Source organism: Corvus brachyrhynchos, unplaced genomic scaffold, assembly GCF_000691975.1.
Source record: "Corvus brachyrhynchos isolate BGI_N302 unplaced genomic scaffold, ASM69197v1 scaffold61, whole genome shotgun sequence".
NCBI classification, from domain to species: domain Eukaryota; kingdom Metazoa; phylum Chordata; class Aves; order Passeriformes; family Corvidae; genus Corvus; species Corvus brachyrhynchos.
Window position 1 is genome coordinate 2415678 of NW_008236478.1, and position 22977 is coordinate 2438654.

General features: G+C 41.0%; 1 protein-coding gene across 3 annotated transcripts in view; it reads right to left on the reverse strand.

The window, feature by feature from the left end:
• The window catches only part of FAM21C (family with sequence similarity 21 member C), a 36383-nt gene extending 13822 nt beyond the window's left edge, over nt 1-22561 (reverse strand). For 2 of the 3 annotated variants that reach the window (XM_017725959.1, XM_017725958.1), the window contains exons 1-21: nt 22402-22561; nt 20841-20906; nt 19976-20149; nt 19221-19314; nt 18784-18842; nt 17947-17994; nt 16602-16706; nt 15976-16063; nt 14699-14767; nt 14213-14325; nt 11948-12020; nt 11091-11147; nt 9105-9269; nt 8375-8508; nt 6443-6535; nt 5815-5919; nt 4792-4908; nt 3239-3402; nt 2687-2798; nt 1756-1941; nt 549-737 (exon numbers count right to left, since the gene is read on the reverse strand). In XM_017725959.1, the coding sequence (XP_017581448.1) occupies nt 549-737; nt 1756-1941; nt 2687-2798; nt 3239-3402; nt 4792-4908; nt 5815-5919; nt 6443-6535; nt 8375-8508; nt 9105-9269; nt 11091-11147; nt 11948-12020; nt 14213-14325; nt 14699-14767; nt 15976-16063; nt 16602-16706; nt 17947-17994; nt 18784-18842; nt 19221-19314; nt 19976-20149; nt 20841-20906; nt 22402-22431 (2241 nt within the window). In that variant the 5' untranslated portion in view covers nt 22432-22561. The remainder of the gene's footprint in view (nt 1-548; nt 738-1755; nt 1942-2686; nt 2799-3238; nt 3403-4791; nt 4909-5814; nt 5920-6442; nt 6536-8374; nt 8509-9104; nt 9270-11090; nt 11148-11947; nt 12021-14212; nt 14326-14698; nt 14768-15975; nt 16064-16601; nt 16707-17946; nt 17995-18783; nt 18843-19220; nt 19315-19975; nt 20150-20840; nt 20907-22401) is intronic. The other variant, XM_017725957.1, reaches the window with a different exon arrangement.
• Nucleotides 22562-22977: the final 416 nt, after the last annotated feature.

Below are 22977 nucleotides of genomic sequence, written 5' to 3' on the forward strand. Positions count from 1 at the left end.
GGTATACACTATATTAGAAAAGCCAGACAGTAATAATACAGTAGCTGGAAGCTTGTTAAAAAATGAACACACATACATAAAAAACAGAAGTAAACACAGAATTAAGATAATTATTGCTGAATCTGAGTCTGAAGGCATATATGCAGCAAGCAAACTGTACCAATATAAAAAAATAAAGGAATAAACCACAAGGCTTAAAACTCCACATCCTTCTACTTCCTAGTATCTTTGACCTTGAGGAGTAACTGAAGAGTCAGTTCTGTAAAGCAAAAATCAAGTAGCTGCACCAAAACATCTGTACAGAATTTCTTTTCATATTAGCATGTAGCAAAATGCTTTCAAGTTAGTGGGACAGGAAAATTTGCAAAGGGATTCAGGATCACAAGGAAGAGCAGGAATAATTTCTCCTCAAGAATCTGGAAGGTTAGAAATTGAGAAACATCAGCCTGCATGACATGAAGAAAGGGAAAGGTAAAAACAAAACCTTGCCTAGAGTAGCAAAGATAGAAATACCATTTCCCAGTGTTCAAGAACTTCCTTACACTCACCGCACCAACATCTTTCTGTGCATTTTTTATGCCATCATCATCTTCCAGTCTCTCCTCTTCTTCCTCCTCAAACAAGCTTAAAACTTTCTTAGCTTGGCTCTTCACATCTTTCTCCAGAGCTGGTGGTGATGTTGCAAACAGATCTGAACTGCCAGCTGGCTCTGAAGATATTACTGCAAAAGGCTCCACCAAAGAAGAAAAAAGTAACATCAGTCTGTTATTTATTTCAGGTTTGCCCAAAAACCCTGCTAAGCTTTCTTGGGTTAAATACCAGCAGTGGCCAGAGTCCATTGCCAACCAGGCAACTGTATTCAACTCATTTTTCCCAAGCAGACAGAATAGCAATATGCAGGTTAGCAAGACACAGTTGATAAAGAAAAGAACACACATTTCAGCTCTGAAAAGAAGACAAATTTCATCCTGTACCCTACCCTGTGGCACTATTGATAAGCAGCTTCCCGCATAAAGTTTTCGCCTCATCTCTATGTCAGGTTGCACCACAAGGCTGCACTAAGCAGCTTTGCCACTGTCACTGAGTTACCTAGCTCACACCACTCGGGATACTTTAGAGTGAACAGCACTACCTGAACCTTACATGTGCTCAGGAAAAGTGCAAAGAGTAAGAACTACAATGGAAATTCATCAGCTGATAATTCCTCAACAATCACTCAGTAAGACTGTGCCCAGGATCAGTTCTGCTGAAGCTTCTGCAATAATACACTCAACAATACATATCAATACTGTTCTGTAACAGTACTGCCCAGCAGAAATTCACAATCCTGAATGCCCTAGCTACCAGAATAACACTTACCACTTTATAAATCATCAGACATTATGGTAAAATAAAGTTACTGGGTGTGAAGAAAAGTCTATACATTATTACAGGCTATGTTTTAAGGGAAAGCTCTGTTCATGTAAATGAAGATTACCCAACCCACTCTGGAGGGAAAAGTGAAAGAGATTCTGCCTACCTCCTTCCCCCCAAAACTCTCAATCCCTCTCAAGGACATCAGTTAGGAAACAACTTTTAAATGCCATTTAATCAATTTGCTGTTTGACTGACAAGTGATTTTGCTAAATGGAGACAGAGTTAGCCTTTCCTCCAATCCAGAAAAATATTTCTGTGCCAGAGCAGCACTGTTAGATTGTGGTGTTTTTTAAACTGAATCTTTATCAAACTTCAGATTAATGTAAGGAAATCCCTCACTTTTTCCTTTGTTTGCTGCCCTGCAACATCTGTTCCTTGAGGCACAGGAGCTGCTCCAGGCTCTTCTGAACACCACAACGTATCTTCTACCACGTTAGACTTCAGCGTTCTATCTGGAAGATCTTCCTTTTCCTCCTTTTCTTCTTCATTAAAGGTAGGTGGTGCTTGTGCTGGTTTTACTTTCTCCTGCAAAATTAGGAGAATGTTGGTGACACAGAATTGGTGTTATATATAAAAAGCATATGCTGCTGTGGGATAGCAGTCTCAGTTTGCCTTCTGCAGAGGTCTAGGACACTGGCAACATACTTGACTTTTCCTAATTTCCTCCCATGGGACATTCTGGTTTCTGACTTTTAATTTCTAGTATTATAGGGTTTTGAATCTGATTGAAGCGTGCCAGGAAGCACATGTACAGGAATCCCCACTACAGATACAGCTTAATTAAACCCTTGCATCTCCTGCTCTCAACTCCAAAGCACAACCAGACAGGCAGTACATCATGGGCTAAGCTTGTAAGACAGAGGATGGCATGAGCACACGAAAGGGAGGGCCAGTAAGAAGCTTGTTTACACATCTGAATCAGCTTGGGTAAGGTAACACAAAAGGTGAACCCTGGATACTGAGTCAGCAGTAAGCTGTTTGTTCCTTTTAGTGTTATTTAATGGTTGAGAGCTTTCAAAACATCCTTAGGAAGGGCTTTTAGCATAAACCAAACAAATTTAGGGTAAGTGGTCAAGAAAATTTTGAAGTCTCTATTAGGCTAACAGTAGTAAGAGTGTACATGCAAGAGTTCAGCCTTCCCTGTTCCCATTCCCAATTTGCTAGTTACCATTGTGTAAAATAAGTTAGACTTATATCAGTACCTAACAATGAAGACAGACTGTAAAAAGCCTAGGTGTTCCATGCTAGTTTTAAAAGAACAGGGAGTTACCACTGCAGCCTTAGCAGTTGAAGGAAGTAGCGTTGACTGGGAGCTGAAGAATGATTCTCCATTAATAGCATCATCTTCAAATAACAGTGATGGCTTCTGCAGCTTTCTTTGGCTGCAGCAAGAGAGAGGAGAGAAGAAAGTAGAAGATTCAGTGGCCATGCACTGCATCTGTTTAAAAGCATCACTTAGGACCAGCATTTGCAGCAAGTGTTCCCAGATACAGCACGCGGCTTTCTCACTGTCTCAACAATTCTACCACCCTCTTTCTTGTCTGCAAAGCTTTCTCCAGAAGTGGAGATAAAAAAAGGTAAAGAGGATTTTATATTACAGGCATAGAAATGGAAAGGCCAGTTCAGTGGTGGCAAGGAGAATGACTTACCACAGACACAAAAGAGCCCAGCCCTGCCCTTTCCTACTCACACACCCCTACTTCCTCCTCAACAACAGTACGAGGAACCAACACTTGCAATATGCCTGGGTCCATCTGGTTTTGAAAGGGCTGCTGGGCTGTTCTGAATAAATGCCTCCCCACTCCCCTCCCAGGACTGTCACCTCTCTTTAGTGATTGCAAATAAATCCTCCTCATCCTCTTCCTCAAAGAGGCTTGTTGTCTTCACATCTTTAGCCTGACTGACAGTGCTAGCTGGTTTTGCAGGGTCTTCTTTTCGGCCATCTTCAGAAGGAAGTTTAGCTGGCTTGGAGACATTCCAATGTTCCTTAAAAAGAAGAAACAAGTTTTCTTTTGTGTTGGTCAAAGCCACTTTGCAATCTTCATAAGGAACACTTCATCATCTTGGCAGTCCTTTCATCTCTCTACTAGTTTACTTAACTGCCTGCATTTTAGCCACTGTAATCTGACGTTGCTCAGGCTTCGCAGAAGGCCTGGTCACCGTTTGACACACAGTCTTAATCCAGCAGAACAGGATACACACGCTTTGTTACAGCTGCTCTTGACAACTGAGGTCACAAGAGTAGGGTCACTCAGTAGAACCTGACTGGAGCCACTTAAACAGCAAGTTTGATGTAAGGGAAAAAACAAGAAAAAAAGAAAAAACCAACCACACAAGACACCTCATTACTAGAGTCCTCTACGCTGCACTTCCTTCCTTCACAGTACTTCTCCCCCAGGCACCCACCTCCTCCCACAGCTACCATTTATTCAAGCCTACACACTAAACAAGATACTTCTGTCCTGTTTGTTTTGCTATTTCCAGCATTTCAAGTGGTTTTCCCCAGTTTCCCACCTTTGTTTGTCCTGTTTCTGAAAGGGACTACAGGCATGATAAAGTTTGAACTTGGTTTATTCTATATTAAGATAAAAATGCATCTAAAGATATTACGTTGTCGACTAAACAAGCAATTCCAGGACAAGTAATAAAGTCTATGCAACAGAGTAATTTTGAGAGTTAGGAGGACTAAAAAGACTCTGGATCCTATTCATATGAGCTAATTCAGAGATTTTCCAGACAAGTTTTTAATTTACTTAGTGTCTCTGGCTTTCATTTAAGATGAAGGACAATACCTAGTCCATCCCTAGAAGATGGCTGCTCTATGGGAAGCCTTATTATTTATGTATCATTTTCCCATCCCTAGATTTAAAAAAAACCAAAACAGCCAAACAAAACAAACAAACAGAAACAACAAAAAAACCCCACCAAAACTTAAGCAAATAAAAATTCCAATACACAAAACCACATACAAAAGAAACCCACCCCAAAACCCTAAAAAAAGAAAATCTCAGCACTTATCTATTCTAGAACTGCTAAACTTTCCTTACAGAATTTAAAGCAGTAAGAACAAACTTATTTTTCCCTTTTAGTGTTTTTAAGTCAGATTTGTTGGCAACAGTCTCCATTTGCTATCAGACTTTCTATATATTACATTGAAAATGCTGATTTTCTTTTCCACATGACTTCTATTAGCTAGATCCTTTAAAAATTTGGATCAAGGATCAGCCTCCTTAGCTGCAAACAAATCAAAGGATTGGGGTAGGCATGGCATGTGGACACAGCAGAGTTGGTCTGTGGTTCCCTTTTCAGAAGTTTTATGCTTTGCTCAGCATAAAGCCTAGTAACCACTTTCAACAAAATCTCACTCCTCAGTACCTCCTCATCACTGCTGAACAATAAGCTGGAGGCTTTCTTGAGAGGCCCTGACTGTTTTGCTCTCTCTTCTGAGGGCTTTTCCTGGTGCTTCTTGGCAGGTCCCACACCAAAGAGATCCTTAAAAAAAAAAATTATAAAAAAATCAAAAGCTAAAGCCACAATGAAAAGCTCATTGAGCAGTCATCAGCACATCCACTTCTCATATAAGTAGGATAGAGAAATGGTGTTTCTTGAAGACAGCTTTAAGTTTAACACCATATTCTGGTACAAGGAATTCTACACATGCAGCATTTGATAGACCAGAAACCTTTAAGCACATAGCCTGGTTCTGGCCCACAGATTCTCCACGACAAGACTTGATCAGCAGCCAAAATCCACCATTCAGCAATTCTGTAGCACAGCAGCCAACACAATGGGGCACTGTTTGTAACCCATATAACGAAATGGAGAATGAATCCTATTCTGAGGACAGGCATTAAGCAAGCTGAACAACTACCACTGGGTAAAAAGATTAAAAAAGCACACACTAATTCAAATTTTTTAATGTTTCTTACACAAACTTGTGCTCTGACCTCAGTTTCCATGCTAGCAGTCACAATTCTTACCCAGCGAAGAGTGAGAAAAAAGGAATTCAACAGCCATGACACAAGAGAAGCAAGAAGTCATCCATGTGACAAGTACCACAGGTTTAGGATAAAACAGCTTCTTGCAGCTCGTATTTGTTCTGCTCAGTGTTCTCTACTCCTATCAGTCACACAGATAACATCCTTCATATTTAGGTCCAGAGGTGAAATGCACTGACTGCAAACTACGAAGAAGACCCCAAGAACTTGCAAGACTCTCCACTCCCTCCCTCCACCACAGTGCTGTCCACATGCTCAGAACTGCTGCACAATACAAGATCAATTTAGTGCTCCATTTGCAAGCCCAGTGTTGTAAACTTCTGAATATTTCCTGCTGCATTTGCAACAGCCTGTGCAGGTAGGTTCCCACACAAAGGCAGTATTGGGAAATGGTACATACCTCTTCATCGTCATCAAACAAGGAAAGTGGAGCTTTTGTCATGGACTTGCTGGTGGGGAGAGATGTAGCTTTGGACTTCACAGGTTTACTTGATGAAAACAAATCCTGTGCAAACCAAAGAAATGTCACTTTGCAAAGCAAGGCTATACATTTAAGAACTCTAAAGGGGTCATTCATGTTTTTCCTTATGAAAAAAGATGTTTAGAATGCCTATGAAGTAGTGAATGCCTTATCTGATGTACCAATCACTTGCAACTGCACAGTGATTTTCCTCGTTTTAGCAGGTTAATTGCTAGCTGAAAGCCAAAAACCCAAAATGAAACATATGCAGTCTTTAATGATTCTTATTCTTCATTTGCTGCTCCTTCCTATCTCCAGGCTTTTAATTTATGCCTGTGTGTACCACAAATGTTTAACTCTCTAAAGACAGGGAAAACAATCACAGAGCTTTCACTCTTGGAGCAAGAAGGCACTTTCAGAATGGCTGGGAGTAGGTGAATGGATGTCAGGTTTCCCAGTCCTATGAAACGCCTAAAGAGTCCCCAGATACAAGTGGACTGAAGTCAGGATGACTCAGATCCCAAGGATTTCTGTCGGGATTTTCTGTAGGGATTTCTTAAATACTCACTTCAGAATCCTCCTCATCAGAGAAAAGACCCCTCTGTTTTCTTGGAGGCGTTTCAGATAAAGGCTTGAAGTCCTCACGTGAAGATGGCTGACTCTTTAGGACAAACAAAGACACTGCATCAGCACTCATTTAGACTCAGTAAGGTCTGGCACATGATATGACACATTTTTTGCAGTAGCCAGCAGGGGGCATGGCCAGGACCCAGAAGTTATTCTACACCACCTCGGATCATAGCTGGGGATGGGGGGAAGGGAGTCTCTTCCAGGGAGAAGGGCTCCTCTTCAGAGTCAGCTCAGCGTGGCAGAGGCAGCGGAATCATTTGCCTCTTTTTTGTACCTTCTGTCATTAATATTGCTGCTGTTACTGTCTGCTCTCTTATCTCATTGCTCTGTCAAGGAAATTGGTTTTATCTCAACCCCTGATCTTTACCTTTTGGCTTCCAACTCTCCTCTCCAACCTTCCACAGGGAGAGAGGGGTGGTGGGAGTGAGCAGCAGCGTCGTTTCAGTGGGGGCACTAAACTGGGAAGTACCTTTCCTAAACCATGACAGATCTCTGCAAAGAGGCATACTGATGGCAAAATCCCAGCAGCTGAAGGGACAGAACACAAGCTTGTCACCCATGGGCAGAAGTCCAAAACTCATGTGCTGAACAAGTTTTTCACATGCAGCCAGAACTACAAACAAGTGACTTGCAGCTCTTACCATAGGCCTCCTCTGCCACACCATCCTTCTCAGCAGAAGAATGTATGCAGCAACTCATGCCAGGCCTCGTGAGCTAAAGGAAAATTTCTTTTAACAAGCTGTGTTTCATAAAGGAAGAGGGCAGTTTGTGCCAGCCATCATTTCCTGCATTATCACAGCACATCCCCAGCCTGCCACCAGCTATATTGCCATTAAACTTAGAACAATCCCAGACCCAAGCACTACTGTCATAAAGCTTGGAGTATAAAACAGCCCTCTCTTCCTGACTGAGCAGGAGGGGTGCTGCTGAATCAGTTCTCATCCTCTTCTCCAGGAAAGCCAAGTGCTATGAGATCCCTCCCATCACTGCTCCTGCTTCATTGACCATGGATACTCTTGCACTGCAGCAGAAATAGAAGCTGGCTTTGGCCCCTGTGTTCAGGTGCTTCTCATAGGACGATATGGAGAAAGTGCTACAGCAATTTACATTAGACATCCCCAGCACTGTACACTTCTCAGTCCAGAGGGGAGAAGAGTCACTGCAACTAATTATGTTCAAATACTTATTGGACACAAAGTAAGTATAAAATAAGTATATACAGTATCTACCACAGAAACAAAGAGCATTACTACTTTCCTCAAGGTACTATTCTGAAAGTGGAGTGGGTATTAGGAGGTTCTTGTAACTCTCTCTACATATGTGCTCAGGACCACATTTAGAACTTTCTACAACTTAGGAGTTTGCAGCTGAAAAACAGTTTTCTAAACACTGAAAGTTTTGTATATGCTTAGGTAGAACTGTGACACACACCCTCCTCTCCTGTAATACACACAAACAATGGGTTACCAGTTAAGTTGCTATCACTGGCTGGTGTAAGAGCAGACAGTCTCTGCAGCACAGAACTGTGACACCAAAGGAGCGTAACACCAGCTGGTTTCATTTCAGCCATGAACTTCATAAACATTTTTTATTATCAGAAGCTTCTCACTTTGCTCTCATTTCAATCCTGCCTTAATAAGATTCTTTCTATTATTGCCCACATAAATAAAAACCTCAAATAAACCCCAAGTTTAAAAGGCAAAAGGCATTTAGGGACCACTGAAGCATTAAATTATGGAAGACCCTATGAACCTAGTCCTGTATCATAAATATGTCACTTTCATAGTGTTGTACATGGAAAGACTACTTCAACTGCACTAGTAGCTTTTTCCTAAAACCTTAGCCATACAATCAATTTATATACCATTACCATTTTTTTCATGATTGCCTCCCTGTGGCTTTCTGTTTCTCTAGTTGTGCCAGCAACCACAGAAGGAATGGTAGGTTTCTCCTTGAATAAGTCACCTTCGTCATCATCATCAAATAGGTCAGCTGTGGACTTGACTACATAGAGACAAAACAAACAGGGAATGAGGAATACAGAGCAGGAGACGATACCAGAGTCTCAAAAGGTACCATACTGTTTAACAATGACCAACATCAGGAGCCTTCGAGAGAAAAATCCAGACAAGCTCTCAAAGTGAAACATCCCTAACCTGAAAGCACTGGTGACAGAATATGCAGGCAAGCAGCTGAGTCAGCTGCCACCTCTAAAGGCAGTGCTTTGTATTGGCTTAGCACAGGCCTAGAGCCTGCTAATAGGGAATGTTTGGCACAAAGATTCAAGGCTGTGTGAATAAAGCCTGCCCCAATTCAAGTCTAGACACTGCCCTAGTGGTAGAAGGAGCATTCCTAGAGAGAAAAGTCAGAGAGCATGTACAAACAAACCAGCACCACACCACTCTAATGAAAAGAAATACCAATGACAAAAAACCCCCTCCACAACAAAACACCCCAAACCAAACAAAAACACAGCCCCTCAAAACCCAAGCAGAAGTAGCAGTGATGAAGATTTGAATTCTATAATTCACTGGTTCCTACCAGTTTGAATTTTGATGACCTTCAGTATTTAATCTTTCACTACAAATGTTTAGAGGTACCTGGATCTGGAGGCTTTTTAGTTGCTTCCACAAAGAAGTCATCATCATCATCATCATCAAATAGAACAACTTTTCCAGGTTGTTTAGGAGTTTTTTCTGTGCTCTGTGCTGCAGATTTCTTGTCTTTTTCCCCAATTACAGTGGAACTAAACACATCACTTCCTCCTGCAGGTCAGATGGGGGCAGAAAAAAAATCAAAATAGCATTTCCAGAGTTAACAAAAGGCTGAACTTGTGCCATAGTAAGTAGCACCAGGCATAGTTTCCATCTCAGCAACTTTTAAGGCGCTCCTGCAACAATGCCACATCGAAAGCATTAGCTAGACACATTCTGATAAAGCCAAGTCACAGAAAGACACTCCCTCGTTCTCACTGCAGCCATTTCTTCCTCTAACCTGCTCATCATTGCTTCCCAAACCTACTCTAGTAGAGAATCCTACTAGTTCTAGTACACCACACCACTGTGGCCCAATAAAAGTGGTAAGGTGCTTGGGGAGAGGGAAGGACAGGTGACTGAGTTCTTCCCAGGAGCCGCACATGCCCTGTGAGCCCACCAGCAGTACTGCAGTATGAGGCTGGGTTTGGCTGTGAGATCCCTGAGCACACCAGATCTGGCAGTGATTAATTAAGAGTCAGCCAGAGCAACTGTTCCTTCTACAACTGCTGTGGAAATGTCCAGCCTCAGTGATAAGTGCATGATCATCTGCAAACCCTTCTAATGGTCTAAGCCTGCCTTTTTGCTTCTCATGTGTAGATGCTTGGAAATGAAACGGAGGTGGAGAGATACTTAAATGAAAGTTTGGCAAAAAGTAGAACAACTGCTATTTGGTTAAGTCAGCCGACTGCATAAATTCTGACCAGCAGCAGGTTATTATTAAAAAAAAGTGTATTATGCAATTACAAAGTGCCTCAGGATTGACAGGAATACAGCCACAAAATTTGGTTAATGACTAAGGATTCTTGAGTTCCTAAACAAACTGTTCACTGGAACAGCAAAGGAGCCTCAATCTTGGCTTTTCTCTGGTGACTTAAGCCCGTCTACAAGTTATTGAGAAGGAGCAACTAAACTCACTGCTTATGCAACAGTACATCCAAGAAAGAACAAAGGATAAAAAAATCCCACACATCAATCTGCTGTTTTAAACTCTGCTATTGAGTTTTACAATTATGTAGAAGTCCCATTGTTGACATATATCTTTGACCCTGGAGTAAAAAGGCTGTATTTGTGTACTTTCTACTCTACAAATCATGCTGACTGAGGGCTCAGTTAACTCAGTTTTAAAACAGACCTTTCTTAATAAAGGCCAAAACTTAAAATTCAGGTACCTCCATCAAGTGAAGAGCGTGCATGAATTTACTGACAGAAATCTTTGTCAGTAAATTCAAAAAGACTGGGGACATGTTTCTTTTCATTGATCAGCTTGGATTCTGATATGAAACAGAGATCTTAATACAATTCTTTTTTATTTTTAGCTCCAAGTTATAGATTTGGTCCTTCCCCATGTATGCAGATCCTCCTAATCAAAACCAGAAAAACAAGACTGGTCCAAACATAGGAACTTGATGTTTAAACTGTACTTCTGCTAACCCAAGGGAATATGATCAAACGTGAAATATCAAAATGCACTTCCTTCTCAGAGTACAGATGGAAGCTGTGACTGCATGCACAGCAGAATTAAACTGTATAATATCAATTGAAGTGACACATTCTTAAAAGTTCAGAGCACAACACTTGAAGCTGACAGTTGCTAATATCTGTCATCTGTGACACCTACCTTCAGAGCTCCTCCAGAATCTTTGATTATCCATTAAGCATGCTGCAGTTTAGGCTTAGCATGGTAGAAGCATCTGTATTTGTCATTAAGCATATGATCAAGCAATGCAGTGCTGCTGTATTTGGATAGTTCCTTCTTTAAAACCTCTGCAGTAGGTTTTAAAGAAAAGACCATTTTGTGCATGAAGCAATTGGCTATTGAATAAATCATACCTGGAAACAGAAATACTGCACCTGCAGGAACTTTCTTTAAGGACTTTGTAGAGGATGCTGAAATCATAGGAAGTACAATACAAATGGATGCACTTGTTTTATGCTGTCAAAGCCTTCAGAACTCTACCACAGAAAGAGGAATCCAAGAAGTTGTCTGAGCTGCTTTTTCTTTCTTAACAGCTCAGAACTCTTTACACATTCTTCTCAAACTTCTGGGCTTTTGCAAATATATGTAACAGTCTATTTTTCTTCCATTTAAACTCCACAGAACAGCTCTACTGCACTGAAGCTTATAAGCACATTACACATTTACACACAGCATTATTTACAACGGTTCACATTCATGCACTCAATACCACTTCAATACGATACATTCAAAATAAAATGAAAAAATGGCTTAGTCTCCTAACACATATCTGAAAATTCATCAAACACAGTGCTTCAGGAAAAGCTCTGCAATACAGAATATGTGCTCAGAGTCCTTAAGGGTCTAGATATGCACCTAGTGAGAAACTCATGTAAATTAATCTGCAAGAAGAAATCTTTGCTCCCCTCAAACCCACAACTGGATCCTGCAATATTCACTTGAGAAGCAGGAACCCAGAGCACGCAGAGAGCTCTGCCAACAGCAGTGACATCCTTTCAGCTCTAGGAGAGTAGGAGTGTGTAACAGATCATAGCGAACAAACACATGTAAAATTCAACACAGCTGTTCTCTATTAAGACTGGTGAGGAGAAGGGGCTTGCTCTACAATTGCTACACCAAGCTTTCTAGTTCCGGAACAAAACAGTCTAGCTGCTAGCAGCAATAAATCACAGCATAGACAAGACCACAGGAGGCAACTGCTGGTTCTTACCTTCACTTACTGGGACTCGCTCCTCTCTCTCTTTTGATTCTTCTCCTTTTGGTGCTTCAGCAAAAAGATCACTCTAATCATAGATGAAAATGCAAAGGGGGGGAAGTGGTGAATTTTTGTAGGAAATGACAGGTGCTGATTTTCCCATATTGAATGTCCACTTCTAAGCCAAGACAGAGGAGATAATCACCATTCCCATCTCAAAATGATGTCTGCAAATACAGACTTAAACCTAGGTACTCAACTGTTAACTTGAGTGTATACATTCAGAAAAGCAGCTCTCTTCTAAAATTGAATTTACTGATCACATCTGTTTGCTGAAGAGAAGGAATAACCTTTTATTTGCACATCTTCAAGGACTTACACTACTTAATCTACAGCTGGTTAGGTCCTGATTATACCCTTCTAAGCTTTCCTACTGAAGTTTATACAGTAAGGTTTGAGGGTCAGGTCAAGTATAAAAATACTCCTGAACTTCATGTGGATAAAATGAATGATTTACACTGCTACTAAGATGTTAAGATACCATAATGGTGCAGAGAAATATATTACAGCTCCAAAGCATTGCAGGACACTCACACAGAAGTTCTTGTGTTCAGGTTGCAGTGCCCTGTACCAATCTCCAACAATCACAGCCTGGATTTCCAGGAAACCTCCAGATCTTTTGGGTACTGACCACTTAAATTCTTGAAAGCCTCCCTCTTATGGGGATTGGGTATTAGAGGTTGCCTGCCTGGAGACTCAAAATGCATGGTCTTTGTATATAGCTTTGTAGAAGGAAGGCAAAACACTTCAGAAAGAGTAGGGGAGCGCAGGGGTGTGGCAGAGGTGTCAGTGATCAATTGCACATTTATCAGTTATTATTTGCCTGTTGCTCTGCTGTGCCTGCCTGCTGATACAGTGTGGCCTCCTCCAGTGCACAAGGTAAGTGAAGCTAAGTCACCTTTCTGAGACGTTTAACTTTAGATAACAGAAAACCAAGAACAGGCGTATGCAGGCAGGCAGCAATCACAGATCTGCTTGGCTGTCCTGTGTCTACACAGATGAGGAAAGTAGTCTTAGTAGTAAGTCACCAAGAGGCAACCAGTGATGGCTTCATCCAAATTTGCACTGACACAAAGCTGGCTTGCACTATCAGATTATTTTTCTTAATGTTCTTTTTAAGTTATTGTCTGCCACTTAAAAAAAAGAAAGAACTTTTTTTCAGTAAAGACTGTTTGAATGGAAAGCATTGCACAGAACTATCCCCTTCTCTACACACAAAGCCCCTGTTTGGTGCTTTTTGGCCATATTCTAGTAGATTGGGCATGGTAAGCTTGAGAAACATGAGGCCTCCTTCCAAATTTCAGTCTAATACCTCCTCAGCTCCAAGGAACACCCGACTTTTGTTCTAGTTGCAACAATGAACACAACATCCCCCAAAGGCAACAACCTGACTACTGTTCTGGACTAACCTTGACTGTCACCAGTATCAGCTGCATCAGAGACAATCATTTGCTTTATGCAGCTGTACTATCACACTCTTAAATCTTAAGCACCTTGACATCAGGTTTCTACACCCTTTCACATGCACGGTGGTAAAATAAGGTCAGAAGTGCACTTCACACCATTTCTTCCCCAAGTCAGCTCTAGGTAGCACAAGAGTAAACTTAGGGTGAACTTTTCTTGCCAACATAGGCATCACAGGAACTGTACAATAACTAGATGAAACAACACAGCATAACTGCAATAGGAAACTTTTAACAGTACAGAGAGAAACTCAGCAGCAGCAGTGTCCACACATGGTACGTGAAAAATAAAGTGTGAATGGCATCATTCAGGGCTCTCTTTCCTTTACACTTCTCTGACAATCAGAGAGAGAATGACAAAAATCAGTATTCTCATAGGCATTCGAATAGAAATCTCCTTATTTAAAATAAACAAACTGGATGGCATTTGGTTTACCACTACAGCTAAAAGTAAGGGGCTGATTAAGCTCTCCTGGAATTAGAATGTGTCTAATAACAGAGCTTGAACCACACTTGCATCTCTCATCAGCACCGCTGCAGAAGGGAGGACATTGTGCCAAGGTGAATATAAGTATGTCACTTGTGTAGTTCTGTTTCCCCACTGGAAAGCTATACTATTCCACAACACCTGAATATTACCAAGCAACAAAATGCCGTTTGCCTTCTCTGTCTTCCAGAGGGGCGAGTTTTTAGGGATCTTTTGGTTTGTTTTTAGAAGACGGAAACACTCCATTTTTATAATCTCCAGCATTCTCACCTCTTCATCATCAAAGAGGCCTGTTCCACCACTGAAGAGGCCACCCCTTGAACCAAACAGTGTGAAGTCCTCATCAGTCAGCTTAGGAGGCTTGAAGATATCGTCATCTTCATCTAGAAAGTACAAGACCTATGAGCTATGGTAAGACTGATCAAGTTTCAGGAAAGGGGATTAGAGACAACCTAAACAAAAATTGCTTTGGTTCCATCTGCTCTCTCTTACAAACACAAAATATACAGAGAAGCTGCTGAAGACAGGTTAGGCTGTGCAGTTGCTCCAGAAGGCCACGTTAAAGGAAGAACTCTCACTAAGCCTGTTTCCAGCCTTGTTTACATGCACATCACAACCTAGATTTGTTTACACACTCGCCTGGAAGGATGCCCACCGATACCCCACCCAGGTTCTACAGCAGAGGCTGTAGAATTTCTTAAGTGGTGTTTTACAATCCAGCCCACACTTCAGAAACAAGAGAGGAGGATATCCTACCATCCAATGGAACTCTGACTTCCTTCTTCTCTTTTGGGGTTTTCCTTGTATTGGTTTCTGATGACAGAGCTTTAAGAAGAAAGTTTCAATGAAAAATTAATCCACCTTTACTTACAGTCTGAGATCAATCTATGGCAAAAAGAACCTAAAAAAATAGCAAATCAAGTTGACCTTTGTGTTTTCATATGAATCAGCCTGATGAAGCAGTTCTATGAAATACAGTTTCTAAAACCAGTACCTAAAATTGTAATAGAATCATTCTGTCAGGCACTAGGGGTTCAACACAGTTGTCCACACACAGACTAGTGTCACCTGAGATGTCAGAAAGCAACACAGCATTCCAGACAGTACAGGTTCCACACCTTTGCAGAACCTCTGAGCATCTCAAATGGCTCCAGATTTATTACTGTCTTCATTCAGCTACCAAAAGCAAAGCCAGAGTTTCACCTCCTCTGGCCTTACCATCACAAGGTTATTTCAATGACTATAAGATTTCCCTGTAACTGAACAGGGTAAGTTGGTAGGTTTTATACTCTTGATATCCACAGACCTAGTTTGATTGTTTGAACTGTGCAAGAACACACACATACAGTTCTTGTCTGTTCATCTTCTCAATATTACAGGTCAACAGCAGGCCCACAAGCACTTGCCAACTCAACTTCAGCCAGCTATTTTCAACTGCTGCTTTGCTACAAGACTAAATATTTGAGGTCTCTCCCTTTGAAAGCAACACTAAGTAAATGCATTATTTAGTCTGAAATATCATGAATAACAGTAGTGAGGAAAAGTTCTTCAAAACAGTATAGTGAGGCCACAAAGAAAACAAACAACCCACACCACATGAAAACACCAATCTACTGCTTGAGATGTTTTCCACTGCAGAGCTCACAGAAAGACCACGGTGACCAGTGGCTTCCACACACTTCCTTGAAACAGGAGAAAGTATATGTGGTCAAACATGCAGAGGGAGAATCAGATTGCAGAGAAAACCTTTTCGGTAATGTGTGTTTTGAGAGTGACCTGTCTCATCTGAAAGCAATGTGTTTCCCACTATAACTCTCAGAGAATTCAAATTCAGTTCTCCGAGTTACGGCCAAAGAGTTTCTCAGAACACAACATAGTGTCTGCAGTTCCTCTTGTCAGGCTTTTATCTAATACATGTTCAAATAACAGATGTGTGTAACTTCATGTATTGTTACCCACAGCCTCCTGTCCTACACTTCCACGAGTCCCCCATTACTGCACAAGCACTCTTCAAAACTTAGGAGGTAACTTACACGAACGCTCTTCGTCCTGTCTGACTGGCACTTCTCCTTTGATTCGGGCTGCCAGCTCATCTGCAAATGATGTTGGCCTCTTCTTTTTCTGAGCAGCAGGGACAAATAACAGCATATTTCTTATATAAGATCCACTTAGCAACTTGATGCAATTGCAATTATAAATACTGTATTCCATGGCCTCACTTGTACAATATCTTGTCTAGACTTTGCCTGAAGCCCCCAGAAGAAGCAATACAGCTTTCTGTTAAGAAAGCAGAGATTAGGCATGCATCAAGAATAAAAAAAACCTCACGATTTCTAGTTCCTGATGAACACATAATTTTTAGTGTCACCTTGCTTCGTAACCAGGAGAAACAAAAGGCCTTCACCTCACAAAAATGCAACAGTCCATTTCTTAATGTTCTTGAAAGACAGCTTTGATACTTGCTTAAGGTGCAAGAATCCCCAGGTTTAAAGGGGTAAAGCCTGAACAATCATGTTAAAAGACCATTCAGGAGTTTTAGAGGTACTTTCTACAGGATTCCATTTCAGGTACTTGAGAGCTATCATTATAATCCCTCTAAGGTCAGATTTTTGATACAGGAAGTCAAATCCCCCTCTCCCAAAAGGCAACAATTACTCACAGGCTTTGTGCTTTCATCTAAGTCTCCATCCTCTTCATCCTCTTTTTCAGAGTCAAAGAGATCACAGCCATCATCATCATCTTCATCACTCATCTGGGCTATCCTCTAAAAAACAATTAATATTCTGTTTGCATACAAAACTACATCTGCTTAGCTAAAATATTCAAATCAAACTTACTGAAAGGATGGGAACAGCCAATTTGGGGTACTTCACAACTTTTGAAAGGTAAGGAAGGAGTGCCTCCAGCTCCAAGCAAGTTGCTGCATTCTCTAGCACACCCCACCCCTGTCTGCTGTTACTGAATGCTGCGACTGAGGACACAAAGGCTCCCCTCACAAGGAGTGTACCATTACCATACACAAACTAAAGACCTGGTATTTAGTCTTAACACAGAAACACTGTGATCAACCAGTAAAAAATTTTATCATCTTGCACTGTCCTTAGGGTGGACAGCAGAATGACAGACAGTACATGCTCACATCTTGGTTTCAGTCATGTCAATAAGAGAGTGAAAAAGATTAAGTGAACTGGATGAAAGTTGGGGGCTGGCACAGGCAAGGGCCCAGAAGTGAACTAAACCACCAATAACACAAAGATACTTGCTTGTCTTAAAATACATCAGGCATACAAAGTTACCCTATGAAGGTCAGCTTAAAGGAACATCTGAGTGCTTTAGCAACACTGTTTTATTAATACGTAGATTTAATAATGGTTGCTTTTTGCAACATTGCTCTTTTGACATTAAATCATGTCAGATTGAAAATCCCCATATAAGTCTGTTGCAGTGGCACATCTAAACATGGATAAGATTCCTTCTTCTAAAACCAATTACTAAAGTCAGGCTTGAATTTTTCCATCTCAATATTTCTTTTCCCTTCTCATTCATTATCCAAATGGATATACTGTTCAAATATTTAATACTGTTCGCATCCCTGATTTCATGTCATACCCAAACGGTACTGTTCCTTGCCTCCTGAACAGCAAGTTTAGAATTTTAATTACAGAACCAAATAAACCCACAGAAGCCTAGTTTTCCTGGGGTAGATTCTTTGAACTCTCTGATCTCCCAAGTAATTTCTGAGGAAAACACGTTATCAGGCAATGCCATCCCACATAGGCTCTGCAACTAATGACAGCTTGCAAGCATGTCTTTAAGCCTAACCCAGGTTCATTTTCAGAACACAGTGCTATCTGGCCAGGACCTTCCCATAAAAAGTTATAAAAATCAGGCTTAGCAAAGCTGCTAATAGTTAATTGTCTAGAGCTCTCATCTCCTTTTTCTTGCATCCTCCTGTGTCACAAGTGTAAAGTCTTTCAGGTATCTACCAGAGTGTTTGACCATACCGTCTTTTGGTCATCTTCACTAGGGTTTCCAAATTCTTCATCTGATTCCTGTAACACAAGGGACACAGAGGCAAGTATCACACATTACCTTGTTCAGTGGTTAAGGGAGAGGGGTCAGAAACTCTGAACTTGCTGAAGTTTGGACATTCAGGTCTCCTCACCATGATCTGACCAAGAAATTGTTCCCCCACTGCTGACCATTTTTACAAATGGAGCTCACTAGAAAGTCATTAATTCAGCAAAGACAGCAGGCTCCATGTGACTGCATCTGAGTAACTCAACAGGGATTTCACTTTAAGTGAGCAAAGACACCAAAAGCAAGCATCTCAGGAGAAAGGGATTGCTTCCACAGCACAGTTAGAAAGCAGAGACATCCCAGCCAAAGTAGGCAAAACATATCAGAAACTGATATTCCAATGCAGCAGATTTATGAGGCAAAGCCTGGAAGAGCATTACTTAAAGCTTTAAACTTGTTCCTGTCAGTCTCTATCCCATTCTTTGTAACTATAATTTACAACAGATTTGTTCTCCATAAATGCAATTCTTGATAAGAATCTGATTTGATTCACAAAATTAAATTAGAGTGGAATAAAACACTTCAGTTTGAAGTATTCTACTTTAATAACAGCTAGAGCCAATACCACATAAATGTTCCTCTGGAAAGCTGCAGAGGAAACCACTGCACAAGAACAATAACAGAAAGTATATTTATCACAACCAACACATGGAACAAACATTGTGCAGTAGTGTCTTAAGAGCCAATACGAAAAAGCAAGGTAGTTAATGGCCTCACAGGCAAAGACTGTTTGTGCAAAGCAGCTGGTACTTGCCACTTACCTCCTCATCCTTCTCTTCACTGTCAATTACACTTCCACGATCACTATCTACTGATCCTTCTAATTTAAATGGAAACAAAAAAGATCAGACAGAACAATGTGGTCACCATTTAAGCAACTTTAAAGACTCTGTGAAGGAAACTAAAATTCAAGTGGGTAGGCAGTGGTTTGAAAGAGCTTTGAAAGCTGATGAAATTTAAACACTTTGCATTTCTAATACACAAAGCACAAGTAACTGAGAAGTTACTGCTTTGTATACCGGAAAAGTGGTTGTTACAGCATGAAGAACATTTCTTTCCCCAGCTAATTACGGCTTGCATCTAAACATGCAGGAAGAACACTACACAGGATAACCAAAGTGGTGAGTTAAAACAGACAAAAATCTTGGATTAGAAACTAATTACTTGCATAGAAATAAAAGGTCATGCCAGCACATACCTTCACTAGAGAGATCTCCAAGGCCAACATCATCCTGTTCCATAAACTGCTGAGAGCCAATCAAGTAAGGTAAAGGTCTGTCAATATAGAGATCCTGGAAAGAGACAACATCAGGTCTTTCTGACATCTCTGAACAGCTCTACATGGCTGACAAAGATAGAAGTCTTACACCCCTTGTTTCAACTCGAGGAAAATACAAGCTTGTTTAGAGTCCCACCAAACATATGCTTCAAATCAACATACAACTGTGTGGGCCAGCTGAGGTTTATTCCTCTCAACACCGTCAAACAAAGTGGCTACTTCTACTTGTGTAGTCCCAACTTGTTTTCTACATGCCATCTAACAGAAGAATATCCTTGCAAAGACTTACAGGTATGACTCTCATCCCAAAACCTGGGATTTTTTAACTACTGGGACAGTAAAAACCACCCATAAAGATACAGTTTGTACCTAAAAAGCATGAAATTTGTATGTCCCACTCCCACACGGAATTGAGGCTTCCCCTTCCAAGTTCACTCCATTAAACTAACGTCCTTTAGGGTGCCATACCTTAATGTTAACCTAACTGCAAGACAAGCAGTCTACACAAAGAATAGCTCAGAAAGAGCAGTTCTTCAGATGCAATCATCAAATTCTATTTTTAGGTGACAGGTTTAGGTAACATCAACTTTACAATAACGCAGTGATACAGCTGACAGAAGCAAAGAGCAAGCCCAAGAAAGCAAAACAAACCCAGCAAAAACAGGTCTCTGTACCTTTGGCTCAAGTATCAGTTCCACTTTTTCATTACTTTCTTCCTCTTCTGAGTCAGAGTTGCCTGCTTTGATGTCTAGCTGTTCAAATGCACTGTCCAGAACCTGCAACCCATAATTCACTGCTTCTTGAATTTTAGGGATTAGATCAGCTTCCTTCTGTTCCCGCGTCTTTTCCTTTAGTAATAGAAAGAACAGATGTTCATTACACTTTACTTAAGACTCAATCTTACTACAACGCACATACGAAATGTTAATTTCAAATTAGCACAATGAAAGCTTTTTCACTATATGCATTAGAAGAACAATCAAAGTATTTTTTTTTGCTTAATTCATTTTCATCACTCCAGAAACAGAGATGTTTTAAACATCCACACCAGCACAGTATTGTTTTATTTGTGCTCCCAAACTATTAGGGGGACATTCAGGGTATAATACACCTAGATTGTAATACATATATACACATATATAAAGCTCTATGAGCTCTATTTATTCCTAGAATTATTCCAGTCAGGTTCTGCTTCCCCAATTCACTACCTACGAATCCAGTAAGGCAGCCCAAGGCCTTAATCCCCTTGCTGAAAAAACATGCATAACCACTTGAAAAATCAATGCATAAGTCTTGTCTGCTGGATACAGTACTGAGCTTGGGGAGGCCCTAACAGATGATCACACACTGTAGTAGCCTCCAGTGTTACTGTCAACTTTATGTCTGAATGACATACACTATCCAACAGAGAGACTTGAAGGAGAAAGGAAGGAGTTTGGTTTGTAAGCTGTAAATGTATGCAAAGCAAGTTTGAAAATGATAAGGTAGACAAGGGCTGGAAACATAGTGACAGCACTCAAGGCAGCTGAAGTTAACTACCTGCTCTGTTTTGTCTCCAACATCAGCTTTGGGAACAGGCTCTTCCACTTCTTCATCATATACTCTCTAAAAAGTCAAGCAAAATTAATTCATGTAAGAACAATGTACTACTACAGGGGCTAAATCACAGGTACCACCACAAAACACACCGTTAATACGTAATTAATTACACATTAATTCATTACACATTAAAAAAGGAAGCCATGGGTGATGTTAAGCACCTTCATGCACTGAAGTCTTCACACTGAAGATACCATAGGCAGCCTCTCAACGCAACTGAGGTAATTTAAGTCTGCCAACGTACTAACCTGAACATGTTAAAAAATGCACTGTTTTAACCCTCCCAACATAAAGCTATTCCAGACAGCTTCGGAGTGGAACCCATAGTTTACTTAGAGGCTGTCTATTTTCCTTTATTTTTCTGTCATTTAATAGCTTTCTTCCATACTCACAGAGACGGTTCACAACACCTCTCACATCCAGCTCTTTTAGCACTCTTTTGTAGGACCAGCTACAAGGAGACAAAGTGGAATAAAATATCTCCCTGGAACCTGCAAACCTAAATCCAAATTTCAAACACAGGTGCAGTTATCTCCTGGGAAGAGACAGATCTCTCACTAAACTGAGAATCAGAAATGAAGACCTATTTCTGTGCACTTAAATTTGGCAACAAACAGCTGTAAGCACATGAGATTTAAAACATTTGGTACAAACTGTTCTCAGCAGAATCATTTTGCTGAACAGCCAAGCTAGGTCAGAAGAGACACTGCAGCTCTGAAAAAACCCACTACCACCAAAAAACCCCCACAATACAAATCCAGTTTTTTATCTTTTCCTCTGCCACCATCTTTCCAATAATAATGCCACGATGAGGCACGTATGGCCTGAAATAATGCTGATCAAAACAAAATACCTGATAAAACTCATGGTGCCAAGAAACCCTGCAAAAATCTGAAATACTGTTAAAGCTCTCCACCTTAATTAGACACGTGCCTCTAGTGCTACAATGTTGCAACAGGCTTTCAAGTCTAGCTTTATTTTTCAAAACAGAGATATCTACAAAGTGGCAACATTAACCAGAAAATATGATCATCATGACCACACCTAGCGGACAACTGCCTGCAGGCCAACACCTTTAACACCAAATGCTTTTTGAGTAAAATAACACCATTAGGCAAATTTAGAGCATTGTATTACACTCCTCATATTTAGACAAGTAAGTGCGACAAATGCTACATTCATGCAACTTTTGAAGATAAACCAAGACATCCCAGAATTCCCAACTCATTCATAGTACTAAAACCAAAACTCTGACCTCAAGGTCATGTATTAGCAAGGAGAAGAAAGGTATCACTGAAAAGGCAAAGGGAACCTGCCAATATGGATAGTACATCACTCACAAGGGACTTAGGATATCCTTTAACAGAACACAATTAAAAGTCACTTCATCCCTAAATCAGCCTCAGACTTGCCAAAAAGCTAAATCACTTCTCCACACTACATTAAGAGACAATGACAATGTTTGAAGTACAAGTTTGATGTTGTACTAGAACACACTCACATTCTCTATGAACTGCGTGTTGGACAACATAAGAAAGTCATTGAAGACATTATGAAGGCGACAGTCTGTAGCTTTTGTTTCGTTAATCAATCCATCCACTTGTTTTTTGATTTCGTGTGTCCTGGAAATGGTCTGCTGAGAGAACTCTTGTAGAAAATGCAGAAGCTATTGACAAGAACAAAGGAAAGCAGTAGTCAGCAACCAACTCTTTTTCCTTCTGACACGGTTTATAAGACAGGCAGAACTGATCATACACTTCAACTGAGGACCAAAATACACACACTTTAGAGTGAAACTCTCCCACGCAAACACGTAAGACCAAGTCTCAGCCAATTCATTCCGCATCTCCGTTCGGGCCAACTCCTCATTTTAGTTTTCCTGCCCGGACCGGAGGTTAAAGCAACGAGAGAGCCACCGGGCTCCGGCAGGCTGCGTTCTTCCCGCGGCAGGCCCTTCCCGAGATCCCCGGCCGCTCCCCGGCCAGCGGGCGGCAGCACCGCCCCGCACAAAGGCCCCAAGCCCCGGGGAGGCCGCGGCCCGCGCACCCCTCCGGCGCCGGGCTCACGCCCGGGCCCG